At 38.9% G+C, this 16603-nt stretch overlaps 1 protein-coding gene across 4 annotated transcripts in view; it reads left to right on the forward strand.

The window, feature by feature from the left end:
• pde4ba (phosphodiesterase 4B, cAMP-specific a) overlaps positions 1 to 16603 on the forward strand; it is a 293954-nt gene that overhangs the window by 246386 nt on the left and 30965 nt on the right. Inside the window, exon 1 of one of the 4 annotated variants that reach the window (XM_051707193.1) lies at positions 4567 to 4585. The exons of the other annotated variants lie outside the window; for them this stretch is intronic. Within the exon in view, the coding sequence (XP_051563153.1) occupies positions 4579 to 4585 (7 nt within the window). The 5' untranslated portion in view covers positions 4567 to 4578. Of the gene's footprint in view, positions 1 to 4566; positions 4586 to 16603 lie in introns of those variants that run through there. 4 annotated transcript variants of the gene reach the window in all.

A 16603-nucleotide genomic window follows, 5' to 3' on the forward strand; every position in this document is an offset into this window, starting at 1 on the left:
CCACACAGAACCACACCGAGCTGTCGCTCTTTGGAACCAGCACCACTGGGCTGTCCCAGTCACTGTGGGATTCTTCTATTACCCCCATATATATCATGGCCTTTAATTCTTCTCCAACCTCTTTTTTTTTTTGTGCTCTGGTAATTGGTAGGGATGACTGCGTACCACTACCCCTGGGGTTGTTTCGATATGGTGTTTTATGAGGTTCGTACAACCGGGAAGGGGCGAGAACACGTCAGTGAATTCTCTTTGCAACCGGGCCACGTCCGTGATTTGCGACAGTGAGAGGTCTCTGCAAGTGACCGGGTTGCCGCGATTGGCTTTTAAGTTCACCTCTGGCCCGAGCTCTTCCCTCTCTGGTACCACCACCACCAAAGCCACGGGGACCACCTCCCTCCATGGTTTTAAGAGGTTAAGGTGGTAAATCTGACATGCTCCGCCCCATCTGTGCATTTAACCTCATAATCGACTTTCCCGACTTGCCGTGTGACCTCAAAGGGCCCTTACCACTTTGTGAGCAATTTAGAGCTTAATGTGGGTAGTAATACAAGAGTAATACAAGGAATTTATCTCCCGTTATACAGCTGGGTCTGACGTTCTTGAGCCTGTTGCCCCAATGTGTGGAGTTTTGCTCTCATGTAAAGAACGTATTGAACCATCGGGGACCTGAACCAATGTCCCCACCTCCATCACCGGGCATTGGTCCCAGAAATGCCTGGGCTCCCTGCAGCTCCAACAGACTTGCCCAGGCTCCACACCTGTGCCCATGACAGTGGGTCCACCCCCCTGGGAGTGAGAGTGGAGAAAGGCAGGGGAAACCGGCAGGTAGTGCAATCCCTGGAGTCAAGGAGCCGGTATTGGGGGGGGAAGCAAGGACAGAAAGCAAGGGTTGGAGGGGAGACAAGAGAATGAGAGAGAGAGAAAGAGAAAGAAGGATCTCGGGGCTCGCGGGCTCCCTAATATGCCGCTATTTGGTCCTCTGCCAGCTAGATGGCCGTTTGGAGCAATGCCGGGTGGTTTTGCTTCAAAACATGCTTCTCAGCAGACACAAGTTAACACAGTCTCTTTTGGCTTGTGTTTCGTAAATCTTTCTCCCTCACTGGCATCTGGCTCACTCTTAAAAGCCCGTCTCCACTCTCACTGCAATGACAAACTGTTAGAGACAATCATTGCCAGGTGATGACCCTTACCCTTCTCATCTCCTGATCTCGCTCTCCATTCACAAAACGGCGCTCAACCAAGCCCCCACCACCATAACCTACTTTCTAAATATCTGTTTGTTTACTATGTTGTTTTGACATGAGTGTTGTACAGTACAGTTGTACAGTTGTACCTGTAATGTCTCTTGTATGCAATGCATGGCTTATTTGTATGAAAAGCATAGCATAGCAGAAGAGCAAGTGGCTGTGAGAAAAAATTAACGCAAAAGTAATGTAACGCTGTACTTTCCATAAAAATAACTTTTTAATTAAGTACATTTTTTAAGGAGTAATGCAATATTCTAACGAGTTACTTTTAAAAGTAATGTTACCCAACAGTGATGACATCAGTGAACTCTTCAAGAACAACTTAAAGTCTCCCATTTATTATCACTTATCTCATGTTTTGTCATGTTTGTCAGCAGAGGACGACTTTAAAATGCCAACCCTGGTACCATGATTTTCTGTTGTAAACAACTGATAATTGAAAAGTGGATATTTGTTAAAATATAAACATTAGAATCTCAGAATGGCATGATGCCTCACATGTAAACTAACAGGTTTAGCTTGTGCATGAGTGAAAATTTGTGAAAATATGCAAGGGAAGTTTGGAAAATGAGTGACCGCAAATGTTTTGGCTTTGTTCAGTAGCTGGAGAACTGAGCTCAGATTATGCTTTATGTCTTATGTCTTTAGGTATGGCCAAGCTGGTTTTCAGAAGATGTAGCTGGTCTTTTAGCCTGGCAAAGTTGGTTTTCAGCAGGTCAAGCTGGTCTTTCAGCCTGGCTAAGCTGGTCTTCTGCAGATCTAGCTGGTCTTCCAGCCTGGCCATGTTGGTCTTCAGCAGGTCTAGCTGGTCTTTTAGCCTGGCAAAGCTGGTCTTCAGCAGATCTAACTGGTCTTCTATCTTGGCCAAGTTGGTCTTCGGCACATCTAGCTGGTCTTTCAGCCTGGCCAAGCTGATCTTCAGCAGATCTAGCTGGTCATCCAGCCTGGCCACATTGATCTTCAGCAGGTCTACCTGGTCTTTTAATGTGGCCAAGCTGGTCTTCAGCAGGTCTAGCTGGTCTTTCAGCCTGGACAAGTTGGTCTTAAGCACGTCTAGCTGGTCTTCTAGCCTGGCAGAGTTGGTTTTCAGCAGATGTTGCTGGTTTAACTGGTCATGCAGCTGGTCTCTGACAAAGTCTGACCAGCTGGAAAGTGCCCAAAATCCCTAAAGCTGGTTTATGTTGTTTTCTAAAGCAGGGAAGAGTTTAAAGTGGTCTTCATTAAAAAATATGTAACATTTCAACTAAAGAGCTTCATAGTTGCGTGTGTCTAGTTGCTGGTCATGTTCATGAAGCTGCTTCAGGAAGACCCACAAAAATATATTTTATGGATATGACCAGGAAGTAAGGCAGACTCCTGTTTGATTTGCAAGTATATGCAAAAACACGCATACCTGTTTATGTCTGTTGGTTTGCATCTCTTTTATCCATTAAAAAATCTAGAAGTGAGGGAATGAATATGATGGAGAGTTTGTGCATGTTTTTTTTTTGTTGTTGTTGTTTTTATCATGTACAGTGGCAAGAAAAGGTATGTGAACCCTTTGGAATTATCTGCATTTATGTATAAATTTGTCTTAAAATCTGGTTTGATCTTCATCTAAGTTACAATAATGAACAATCACAATCTGTTTTAACCAATAATGCAAAAATGTATTTTATTGTTCTTGTACATATTGAATACATAATTCAATCATTCACAGTGTAGGTTGGAAAAAGTATGTGAACGCCTAGACTAATGACGTCAACAAAAGCTAATTATAGTCAGGAGTTGGCATCCAATTAATTAAACGAGATTGGAGGTGTGGGTTAGAGCTAATTTTACTTATAAAAAGTGCTTAAACATTTTGAGTTTGCTATTAAAAGAATACTTTGAATAAGAAGTATCTGCTGACGTGGACCATGCCTCACAAAATAGAGATCTCAGAAGACTGATTAAGAATTGTTGTTTTGCATAAAGCTTGAAAGAGTTGCAAAGTTATCTCGAAGAGCTTAGATATTTATCTGTCCACAGTGTGACAAATTGTATATAAATGGAGATGATTTGGTACTGTGGCTACTCTCCCTAGAAGTAACTGTTCAACCAAATTGACTCAAAGGGCACACCGCAGAATGCTCAGTGAGGTAAAAAAAAAAAAGTACCCTACAGTGATAGCTAAAGACTTGAAGGAATCATGGGAACTGGTTAACATCTTTGTTCATTAGCCTACTATACGGAAAACATTAAACAGACATGGTGTCCATGGCAGGACACCACAAAGGAAGCTGCTGATTTCTAACAAAAACATTGCTGCATGCTTGAAGTTTGCCAAACACCACCTTGACACTCCACAACACTACTGGGAAAATGTTTTGAGGACTGATGAAACTAATGTTGAATCATTTGGGAAGAACACGGAGCACTACATATGGCATAAATAGGGCACCTCAAACCAACATGAAAACATCATCCAAACGGTGAAGTACGTTGTAGGGAGCATCATGATTTGGGGCTACTTTGCTGCTTCGATGCCTGGACCACTTTCCACCATCAAGGTAAAAGTGAATTCCCAAGTATATCAAGATATCCTACAGAATAATGTCAGAGTGGCTGTGCACCAGTTAAAGCTCAGTAGAAGTTGGGTGATGCAGCAGGGCAATGACCCTAAACACCAAAGTAAATCCACTACAGAATGGCTTCAAAAAAAGAAAATCCACCTTTTGGAGTGGCCCAATCAGAGCCCAGACCTTAACCCAAGAGAGATGCTGTAGAATGACCTCAAGAGAGCCATTTACACCAGACATCCTAAAAATGTGGCCGAGATGAAGCAGTTCTGCATGGATCAGAAATGCTGCCTTTTTCAATCATTGCTTGTCAGATTGGACAATATGACCCCTATAAAAATGCCAAGGTAGACTGTGCAACATCAGCGGTGAGGTTAATATCAGACTGTCTATATCTTAGCTAAGACTTAACATCTGCAACCCAAAATGTCTGAAGCTGTCAAAACTATGTTTGAGGCTACAATTCATTGCAAAGGCAATTAATAACTAGTCTGTGAGCATGTCACACTAACCCATCAAAACAATCAATGATGAAAGAAATTGTTTATGGTTTTTGAAATTTGTTTCAGACAGGAAAATCTTGGCCAAAATTGTACACTGTGAACTGGGCTTGGGAGAAACCACTGTCTGAAAACATCCCACTACCACTGGTCAATTCATTTCCATTCATCATCTACCTCTGACTCTGATACCATAGCAACGGCTGTAGCAACAGCCCACCCAAACCGGCAGGGTTTGGCAATAAAGTGGGAAAACGTGAACAGAATGGAAGCCTTTGAGGCTTGAAGACCATGATGGGTCAGTGATATTTAAGTACACCACATCCTAACCCAGTAAGGGCCTCAAAGCTGTGCAGGCAAGCAGCTGCCTGTATGTCTGGGCCCATTTCTCTTAGGCTTTTGTGTACGCTGCTTGTGTATGTCTACGTGACCGTAACTGCATTTGTCTGCAGTATTTGACCACTAGCTGGCTTTACTGATGTGTGCACGTGTGTGTGTGATATGTGTACATGTCATCACAGCCCCACTGCTTGACTGATGTCTAGAGTGTGTATTGATTCTGTGTGTGAAAGTGTGGAATGCCACACTCTCTTCCCAAAGCCCCTGGTCCACTGCTGTGTGCCAAACTGGCTTCAGATCCCAGCACTGCACCATGTTTATACACTCAAGACCCCTAGAGACGGTGTGACATCATCAATAATATTTTCAAACACCTCTGGTCTCCAGCAAGGGGTGTGTCTTTTTGCAAAAATTGTTGGACTTATCAAAGTTTAAAGGGATAGCTTACCATAAAAGTCTATCATCATTTGCTTATCCTTATGTTGTTCCAAGCCCATATTACTTTCTTTCTTCCATGGAACACAAAAGGAGATGGCAGAATGTTAGCCTCATTCAATTTCATAGTACAGTATGGAAAAAAGATGCAATTTATGGGAATGGAAACTGAGGCTAACATTTCCTTTTGTGTTTGACAGAATAAATAAACTCATATATCGTTTGGAACAGCATGAGCGTAAGTAAATGATGACAGAATTTTCAGTTATGAGGGGAGAGAAAAATTATCAGAGATTTGTAATTTCTGGGTGAATTATCCCTTGAAGGCCCAGAAATATACTTCATATGAAATCGAAGAACGAACGGGTATGACGTCATTTAGAACAAAATCTGCCCAAAAAGAAGGTGTTTTTGCATTTGTTTCGGTGGTTCATAACAGCTCGCCTTGGCGAACTTTCAGAAAAAACGTCTAATTGGCTGCTAAACACCGTCTTGCTGCCATTGGTCCACATCATCAGTAGTTGTGACCTGAAGCTCCACCTACTACTTTGTTTACATTTTTCAGTCAGTAAACACACCGGCATTTTTTAAATTTTTTTATTTATTAGTCTACAAAAGGAATCAAATCTGCTTAAATACTCTCAAGTGCCCATTCACTCATGTGCCATCTGCAGCGAAAGCCATTCACTCATCTGCTCAATTCACCATTACAATTCATCACTATCACCATTCTTTTGTCTTTATTCTGAACAGTAACACTCTTTTATAAACCTATCTTTGCTGTAATATCAGTGTCATCATAAATTACAATAACAGAATGTAATCTATGCATATTATGGCCACATATAGCGTTTTAGCACATTAGCGCCATTAATTCACAATCTAAATAAGTCAAATTAAACATTTTCTACTTTATATGTATTACTTTAAATCATCATCGAGTGGTTAAAACAGCTTCTTTTACTGATCTCATGTGAATTCTACTCGCAGAATGAGGCATAAAGTCATTGATAACACATTTTAATGTCACATTAGTTAAGGCTTTACTGAGCATCGTCATATTTAAATGCTCCACTAAATGCCTCCCACAGCGGTGTGGCGGGTGTCTTAATGTTCGCAAACAGTACACCTTTGCTCGGCTGTTTAGAACTTCTTTTTATCCCTGAACGAAGAATAAAGAAGAACTTCAGGGCCTTTAGGGTTGGGGTTAGAGTTAGGTTTTAGGGTAAGGGTTAAGGTTTAGGGTTAGAGGTAAGGTTAACAGTGTAACTACAAATGTAATTAAATACAGGTACTTTAAATGTAAGTATAATGCAACAACACATATTTACATTACAAGTACATAGTATCAAATGCTTAAGTACGTAGTAGTTAAAGACACCTAATATAAAGTGGGACCGATTTAATATGTAATATAAACAGTGTTGGGTGTTATCTTATTACAAAGTAATTTATTACTGTCATTCACTTAACTTATAGTACAAAAAGTAATGTAGCACATTACTTTTTAAGTTCTTGTAAACAGACTACAGTTACTGACTTTCAAATAAGTTAATTTTAATTACTGTACTTGGGTTACAGATAACTCTTCAAAAGATATTATAGAAGTAGAATACCTTTAAAACATGAATTATGTTAATATGTATATCTATTCACATTGTGTGACAGCGGAAAGGACTGCTTCCCCTAACGAGTCAATGAACAAGGAGAAAATATACTATAGACATTTTGAATTCTGTGAAAAGTATTTTTTAAAGTAACTTAAAAGTAATTAGTAATGTGATTACCTTTCAAATGAAGTAATTATTAAAGTCAGTAATCTGATTTAAATTTTAGAGTAGTAATTAGTCATTTGTAGTGAATTACTTTTTTTGTGTAACTTAACACTGAATATAAATATAGGCTATAACATGTACATTTTACTATTTAAAATGTATGTAATGTATAATGTGTAGTGAATAGTACAGATATTACAGTGAGCAAGAAGGCACAAATTTGATTCATATTTGCATAAAAAAAATGTGTGTCCATTTATCAGTACAGAAGTGGAAGTGTCAACACTTAATTTTGGCGATGAACATTAATAATAAAAATAATGGACTTTCCAGGTGCCTCTCTCGCCCATCTATCAGGATATTATATGCATATTTATTTCAAAGCTACGCATACATTAAAGACTTATTTCTTTTAGAAACAGCATGTATGAAGGACTGCATTATAAAATGATGAATTTATTTTAGGAATACGTATCTCTTTTTTGACAAACTTGTAGTTGTATTGGCAAGTCTAGAGTTGGCCTGAATCATGGCATTTGTTACCAACACTGACCTGCTAATTTTTGTGTTAGCAAGAGTCAACCTGGGAGAACAACAGTCTCTCTAAATGGACATTAAACAACCTAACAGACTTCAAACTGCGTCAGTGTTGCACATGTATTCAGGTGTGGCAAGAATACTCATTAAATGGATTAAAAAATTAAAAACCCCTAAATGGAACAATACAAATAAGCAACATAAGTTTACTCCTTTTCTTAAACATCAAATTGACAAATCAACTCATTTGCCTCCCATTGATGTTGCTTTGATCAATTTAATGTTGTCGCTGGTAATTGTGGAGAGTTCAGTGCACTGTATTAGCCTGCATCTGCATGGCTTTAGTGAGTCCATAAGCCAAGGCAGAGTCTGTCATGCCAATGGAAGCAAAAGGTCTATACCCCAAACAACACTCTGCTATTTTTACTCACAGAGATTAAGGGGCATAGTTGAAAAGGCAGAGATATTATTGGCCAGAGGATCTATCAAGTGATGGAGAAAGCTGGAAAGACCAAGCACTATTGATGATGTCTTTTGCTGTCAATCGAGCTTTTATATCTAAAAATAAATAAATAAATAAATGAGTGAAACCAGACCTAGTAAAGTCACAGTCAATAATTGGCTTATTTGCAGAGTTATTATTGTTTGTATTTTTTTATTTAGTTTTTATTTCTGTTTTATTTTCAATTTGTCTTTTCAATTTCATTACGTTTTCCTTACTTTTTACTATTTTCTTCAATTTAGTTTTAGTATTTTAGGGCTGCCAAAGTTAATGCATTTATATACTGTGCTGTCTATAAAAAAAAAAAAAAAAAAAAACATATTAATTTGATTTCCTTTTTAGTCATTCTTGTTTTAGTTTTGTTAGTTTTGGAGTCATGGAAATGTTTTTTTAGTTAAGATTCAGTTTTTCCAATTATGTTTTTATTAATATTTTTTATTCATTTATTTATTTTGTAGATTACAGACATTTTTTCATTTAGTTTGGTTTAAGTTTTAGTTAATAATAATTTTTAACTCAACTTTTAAGATGAGTGGTGTTCAATGAGAAGAACAGATGTTAGCTGAGACTGTTTTCTGAGGGAAGTCTGTCTTGGGTTTTAGCATTGGCTCTGCTTTGGTGCAGCTTTTGAAAGTTGGGAGCATGCACCCTGCTAACTATTTGAGTTATGCCATTGACGTCAGCACAGCCATAAAGCAGACAAACTGCCTTTCCCCAATGAACAACCCTGCCAAATGGCCTGCATGTCTTTAAATTCGCACCAAGAGAGAGAGCATGAAAGAGAGATGTACTTAAGAGGAGTAGATGCTTTTGTTTGGGTTTTTTTAATCAGATGTAGATCTTCTGTGGACAGCTGGGAAAAACAATATTCACGTATTTAACAGAATTGAGACAAAAATGACTTTAGAGCCTGAACTTTTCATTTCCTTCTCAGAAAGAGGAAGTAAATCACAAATACAAAAACATGTGTGAGTCAGTTTTCTGGAAGTTGTTTATGCCATTGCAGGTGAACTAACAGGTTTGTTACTTTTTCATTAGAGCAACTTTTATACATTCATTCTGACACAGAATGAATGAATGAATAAAAAAAAAAGATTTCAAAACTTTCCAGTTTTGAGAAATGGGCATATGAAATGTTAAGCAACACACTGTTATCCTACACTGACTAATCAAGCTTTCATAGCTGTAAATTAGCACAAGTTGTTTGCTGCCAGCTTGGTGATGTAATTAAGCAATATAACAGCAAGAGTGCTGTTTTTCTGAATATCAGCTTTGATTTGTCCATATTTGTACCACAGCTGTGTTTCGGATTGGCCGATATTGCTTTTAAAATTCTTGATGTATTTTGCTGTAGCATGACTGATTGACATTGTGGCATTATGGGAAATCACTGGTGAGAATCTGTAATCGGAGAGATTTGATCATAAATCTTTCCATCTTCCTTTCCTCCTCACGTCTTCCTCTCCCATGCACCTAACACATCCTGTCAATCCTGTTTCCCTGACAAGAGAAGTGAAAGAAAAATTAGTGGCGAAGCAGTGCGGTGGCCATGAAGACCGCAGGTATGGTAATTTACTGTAGTTGTTAATTAATAATCTCCACCCAACTCCCCTCTGTCACCTTTTATTCCACTCCTGCTCTTGGATTTGCTTATTGAACAGAGCTTAAAGAATTAGACTTTTGTACTTTTAGTACATATGTGTTAGCTTTTAATATTTTATTTTTCCAAATTCCATTTTATTTTGTCCCAAATTCCGTGTTTTCCATTTTATTTTCTCTGAATTCCAGGTTTTAAAGTTTAGTTAGAATTTATCATTAAAAATTTGTCTAATCAAATTAATTCATAGCACAATCCAAAACCCAATTGGTGGGGGGGCACTTGTAGTTTGGTGGCTGAACCAAACCAGACAGTTATAGATGTACACAGGACAGACTCAATGACGGCCGAGTAGAACTGTCTCAGCAGCTCCTGTGCAGGTTGAACTTCCTCAACTGGCAAAGGATGTACAACCTCTGCTGATCCTTCTTCACAATGGAGTCTATGTGGGTGTCCCACTTCATGTCCTGAGAGATGGTAGAGCCCAGGAACCTGAATGACTCCACTGCTGCCACGGTGCTGTTCAGGATGGTGGACTTCTCCTGAAGTCCACTATTATCTCCACTGTTTTGAGCGTGTTCAGCTCAAGGTTATTGTGAATGCACCAGACGGCCAGCTGATCAACCTCCCATCTGTATGCAGACATGTCACTGTTGTGGATGAGGCAGATGACCGTGGTGTCTTCTACAAACTTCAGGAGCTTGACAGTGGGGTATTTTGCAGTGCAGTCATTTGTGTACAGGGAGAAGAGCAGTGGAGAGAGAACACATCCCTGAGGAGCACCATTGCTAATAGTGGGGGTCCCAGATGTTAGTTTCCCCAGTCTCACTAGCTGCTGCCTATCTATCAGAAGGCTGGTGATCCATCGACAGATTGGGGTGGGCATGGAGAGCTGGGACAGTTTGGTTTAGAGAAGATCAGGCATGATGGTATTGAAGGCTGAACTGAAGTCCACAAATAGGATCCTTGAATAAGTCACAGGTCTGTCAAGATGTTGCAGGAGATAATGCAGTCCCATATTGACAGCATCATCCACAGACTTGTTTGCTTGGTAAGCAAACTGAAGGGGGTCCAGCAGGGGTCCAGTGATGTCCTTCAGGTAGGTCAAAACCAGTCTCTCAAATGACTTCATGACCACAGACATGAGAGCGACAGGTCTGTAGTCATTAAGTCCTGTGATTTTTGTTTTTTTGTTGAACCGGTCAGCGTAGACTTTCAGACAGGCAGGTGAAACACCGTCTGGGCCTGAAGCTTTCCTAGTCTTTTGTCACAGATAATAAGTGCAGACTGAGTAGCAGGAGGGGGGAGGAAGGGGTTCAAGGAGGTGTTGGCGTGTGTGTGAATTGAAGATCAGAGCGGGGGAGGGGTGTGAGACTGGGCTTTTCAAACCTGCAGTAAAACACATTCAGTTCATCAGCCATTAGTTGACTCTCTACTGAGCAAAGGGGGTGTGTCTTGTAGTTGTACATGCTTTTTAAGCCTTTCCACACATATGCAGGATCGTTGGCTGAAAACTGTTTTTTCAGCTTTTCAAAGTAGCTTCTTTTAGCCATTCTGATTTCCTTAGTAAGTGTGTTCCTGGCCTGGTTGTACAATGTTTTATCCCCACTTCTGTAAGCATCCTCTTAGTAATGACAAAGCTGTCTGAGTTTTCCTGTAAACCATGGTTTATCATTACTGAATGATAAAAATTTCCTAGTAGGGATGCACATATCCACACAGAAACTGATATATGATGTTACAGTATCTGTGAGCTCATCCAGGTCTGTGACTGCAGCCTCAAAAACACTCCAGTCAGTGCAGTCAAAGCAGACTTGTAGTTCCAGCTCTGCTTCATTGGTCGATCTCTTTACAGTCCTTACTACAGGCTTTGCTGATTTTAGTTTCTGCTGGTAGGTCGGGAGAAGATGAACCAGACAGTGATCAGAGAGTCCTAAAACTGCATGTGGGACAGAGCGATATGCATCCTTTACAGTTGTGTAGCAGTGATCCAATATATTTCTTTCTCTGGTGGGGCATGTGATGTGTTGTTTGTATTTTGGCAGTTCACGGGTGAGGTTAGCTTTATTTAAATCTCCCAGAATAATAATAAGTGAGTCCGGGTGTTGTTGCTCAGTGTCTGTGATGCGATCAGCCAGCTGTTGCATCACTGCATTCACGCATGCTTGTGGCGGGATGTAAACACTCACCAGAGTAAACTAGGCAAACTCCCATGGTGTGTAGAAAGGCTTACAGTTGATGAAGAGCACCTCTAAATTAGGACAGCACATCTTCAATGCTGTTACATCTGTACAACAACTTTCGTTGTCAAATATTATTATTATCATTATTATTACTACTACTTCTACTACACTGAATATAACATTTTACTATACAGAAGAATTACACCGATCAGCCACAACATTAAAACTACCTGCCTAATATTGTGTAGGTCCCCCTCATGCTGCCAAAACAGCGCCAACCCACATCTCAGAATAGCATTCTGAGATGCTATTCTTCTCACCACAATTATACAGAGCTGTTATCTGAGTTACCATAGACTTTGTCAGTTCAAACCAGTCTGGCCATTCTCTGTTGACCTCTCTCATCAACAAGACGTTTCCATCTGCAGAACTGCCCCTCACTGGATGTTTTTTGTTTTTGGCACCATTCTGAGTAAATTCTAGAGACTGTTGTATGTGAAAATCCCAGGAGATCAGCAGTTACAGAAATACTCGAACCAGCTCGTCTGGCACCAACAGTCATGCGATTATCTAATCAGCCAATCGTGTGGTAGCAGTGCAGTGCATAAAATCATGCAGAAATGGGTCAGGAGCTTTAGTTAATGTTCATATCAACCATCAGAAAAATATGATCTCAGTGATTTGGATCGTGGCATGATTGTTGGTGCACGTTCAATCAAACCAGTGAGAATACACTAGGCTGAGCTCAGAGGCATGTGATCAAACTGGTGTGATCTGCATTTCAGTCATGGCAACTGTTTGAAAGATTTAGTTTAGTTAATGTGGGTAGAAAATCATGGTTCATGGCTGTAAATTTACTAAAGCCTATTGGTTAAAAAAAGGGCCAAGCCATTCGATATGCCCCACTGAACAATTTCATGGGGTCTTTAAATTACATAGTGATGTTATCTAGCTATACTCCAAAGTGATTGAATAAAACCAGATGATATCCATTAGACATCCATGCATTAGACATTTTTGCTGTGGTCACCCAAAGAGGAATCGAAAACACGCGTTGTACATCATATGCTCATCCTATGCTGCTGACCCCAAATTTCCTCTGGAATCTCCACTGGCTGTGCCAGTAACGGCAGGAGTTAAAGAATGAAAGAAAACCCAAACCTGACAAAAGTTACAGCTAATTGGGTTATGCTGGCTTCCCAGCCTATGGTAATGGGGTTGGAATGGGTCATAGAGGAGGTACTGACAACAGCCCTATTGAGGTCTGTCAATACTCTGCTTTTTGGTGGCAGGGTTCAAGCCAGGTGAAAGGACAAAGCCTTCCCTGTTCACTTTAGCCACCCAGTACACTATGAATACATGTTTGTATGTTGTGTGGTCAGTTACCCCAGATCCCCTCACTGAACTGAATATTGACCTGTGTGATGCTGCTCATCAATTCTGAACTTCACTGCATGTATTCTGGAAATTTCCAAAGGCCACTGTCTGGATAGCAGAGAAGACAAAACATGTTGCTAAAACTCCAAACTACCTGTATTCAGAACTGAAACATTTGTTTGTCTCTTTCTGATTTTAAATATAACTATGCTACCTTACTTGGGCAATTGTGAGTATGTTTGCCTGGAGGGACCAAATGTGTGCAGCAGTGGAGAGTTGAACAAATCGGTTCAAATGGTAATGGGGTTGGAATGGGACAAATCGTTTCAAAATGCGGGAAGTGTTTGGATCACGATTGGTAGGGAGTTTCAGGCTTGCGTGCCATGACATATCCTATAATTTTATTCTTGGCAGTTTTTAACCTAGTTTCACTTCTTGTTTCTGAAGCCTACAGTCATAAATGAGTGTGGAATATTGTCTGGAATAGTTCTTTAGAGGGCAATGGGTAGATTTGTAAGGGGACCAATGGAGAAAGAAGGACCAATGCGACTGTTAATCATTAGACTGGCATTTAATGGGGTGTGGTGGTTGGCCTGGCCCCTGTCTCTCTCACACCCACACACGATAGGACCAGGTGTTTCAAAGACTTTAATAGCAAAAATGTGAATGTTTTAATACTGAAATATTGCAATACTGAAACATAACTGTGAAATATTAAGATAGTGAATCATCTCGATAACATTTTCTATTCCTCATTTTGTGTGAAAGAAACTTGGCCCTCACAAGCTCAGTGCTCATAGGTCATCCATGCCATTTTCTCCTTTGAAAATACAGCTTCAAAGTCTTGCTTTTTGTGTGGTCTAACTTGCTCACAATTCAACAAGAGGGAGAGTTCTGCAAATGACTCCCATTCATATAGTCATCTGACTGCTGTCTTTTCTAGCACTATTAGTTTATTCAATGTGTCTGCATTGAAGTCCTCAAAGCCTAAACACTGGCTTCCGCCTACTAACTGTCCAAAACATTTCACTGAACCAGTTTGTTGCTTGTCAGAAATCACCATGTTGAGACAAAACCAAAAAAATAACACAATGTGTCACATAGTTCTACGATAAATCACTGTTTCATAAAAAAATAAAATAAAATTAAAGTGTGTAACAGCTGTTCAGAGAGGTTGTTGCATCATTAATAACTGTGTTAAAAATAAAGGCTCTTTTTTTTTTTTTTTTTTTTTTTTTTTGCTGTTGCTTATAATGTTAATATTAAAAGATACTCAAGGAACCATTTGGGGTTCCTTTCATGCCACGCTCTTGAGATCCTCCAGACACCCTTTAAAGAAGCCTCAAATATACAATTAAAGTATTCAAGGAACTTGAAGATATATTTCAAATGCCTTCAAGCCTTTTCCTAATTATGGGGTTACTGAAGGAAATATTGACATTGTAAGAGTATTTGGTTAAACTTTATTTTACAGTGTCCTTGTTACAGTGTAATTACACAAGTGATTACTGATTATTAATAATTAACAACATGTACTTACTATAGGTTTAGGGTAATGGTTTGTTTTAGGGTTAGTTGCTTGTAATTATGCATAACTGACTGTTATTACTATAGTTAATAAATGTAAAATGTGTAACAAGGACACTGTAAAATAAAGTGTTACCGAGTTCTTTGGAGTTCTTGCAGGAACTACTCAAAGGATTTTTGCAGGTTGTTCAGTTTACTTAATTAAAATGAATAAAGCAACACAGTTCTAGAAATATTTTTTCACAACTTGATTTCATTGCATTCTTTCCAATTAAATTTGTAACATTTAAGTTTACTTAATCCATTTGAGTTGGGACTACATAAACACTTTTTGTAGCATTGATGAAACTGGACAGGGGATTTCCATTTCCCACCATGCCTTGCATGGGACTGGATGGGGTGAACAAATGTTGAAATGAAGTGTTGTTTTATGCATTTTTGAGCAAAATGAGAATAGGAGGAGATTTGGTAATGTTTAATATTCTGTTATATTGGTATATAAAAAGAGTGTCTGTTAGGCCGGAGTTTTGGGGGTTACCATTGTGGTGAAGATTGGAACTTGTGCTTAGGTTGAGGATGGACTTTCAGATTCAAGTGATACTTGATTTGAGTGCTGCTTTGCTCTAGCAGTTGCTATCATATTGACAATGCACCAGTTTCACTGTCCATACACATGTTCATCTGGCATATACTAATGATAAATAAAATAAATTAAGTTGGACCAACATAAGAAAATTAATTATAAATGAAACATTAAGTTGAGATTACTAACCTAATGAAGTTGAGTTAAAACTATTATAGCCTCGTGCGACCACGCAGCCTTACGCAAGGACTTGCTATTTTGGATTTACTATATGCAACGCATAATTTAAATTCATTTAAACCCATTACATACTGTTCTGGACACTCTAAGGAGTCATTTAAGGGTTAAACTTCTGACGCAGAGATTCACGTGAACAAACACCATGGCGTCAATTTCCATGAACTGCTTATATGAGCGCAGCACCAACAAAAGTGCCTCTGTTTAGAAACCTATTCAAATTTTTCACTGAAACCTGTTCGGTTGTAAAGAGTAGCAACTCTAGTTTCATTTGATATGCTGCTTTAAATATTTCGTTTATTTTTTTGCGTTTTGGTGCGCTGATAAACACGGAGTACTCGGATGAGTGCTGTGGAGTGGTTTTCTGACAGACGTTTCAAAAACATGTTCATTTTTTTTTTTTTTTTTTTCACAGTAACAAATATGTGGGTCATTTTGCTCATTTTAATCAAAATTTTGTTGTATTTTTGTTTGTTAACACTGTACAGTAAGGTGTAGTGTATATACAGGAAGGCATTAGTAAATGCCTTCCCATATACTGTATTTACTCTGCATTTTCACATTGAGAATCAATGGATTCATCCAAAAGCTGAAAAATGTTGCTTTCAGAGGCTTTATATGGAGTTAGGATGAAAATAAGGTGCATTTCAAACTGTTCTGAGACCAGTGCAGACAGCACATTGGAGGTTAAGTCATTCACTAAATAGGGAGCAAGGGAGCAAGGGTGCATCCTATAGCTTTCCAATGCAGCTAAGTGCATTCACTCCTAAAATCCGACCAAAAGTTCAGTTTCAGGCTGCAAGGGATGTTTGGACCATAATCAGTTAATAGATTCACAATTTTATAATTCAGCATTTTATTTTAACATGATTGACAGTGATCATTCTGGCCATTACTTTTAATCAGAATTATGTATTAATATTTCTAGAAAATCAGCTGTAATATACGTCATAACATCTCAAAAACATAACTACAGTCCTGGACACATAATAAACTATTTGATCTGACATTCTATAGCTTAGTATTTCTTAAAATTGTACAACTTTGTCCCGCTGTCCACATATGAGGACATCAGTTTCTAGGAAAACTATTTGCTATAGAATGTTTTTTATTTATTTATTTTTTTATACTTGTTTATTAGATGCTACTAGTTACAAATCAAACAATGAAATGGAAAATGCACACAGAAGTCACACGGGGGTCTCAGGAGGATAGTACACTGAT

The sequence above is a fragment of the Myxocyprinus asiaticus genome, chromosome 9, assembly GCF_019703515.2.
Source record: "Myxocyprinus asiaticus isolate MX2 ecotype Aquarium Trade chromosome 9, UBuf_Myxa_2, whole genome shotgun sequence".
Lineage (NCBI taxonomy): Eukaryota > Metazoa > Chordata > Actinopteri > Cypriniformes > Catostomidae > Myxocyprinus > Myxocyprinus asiaticus.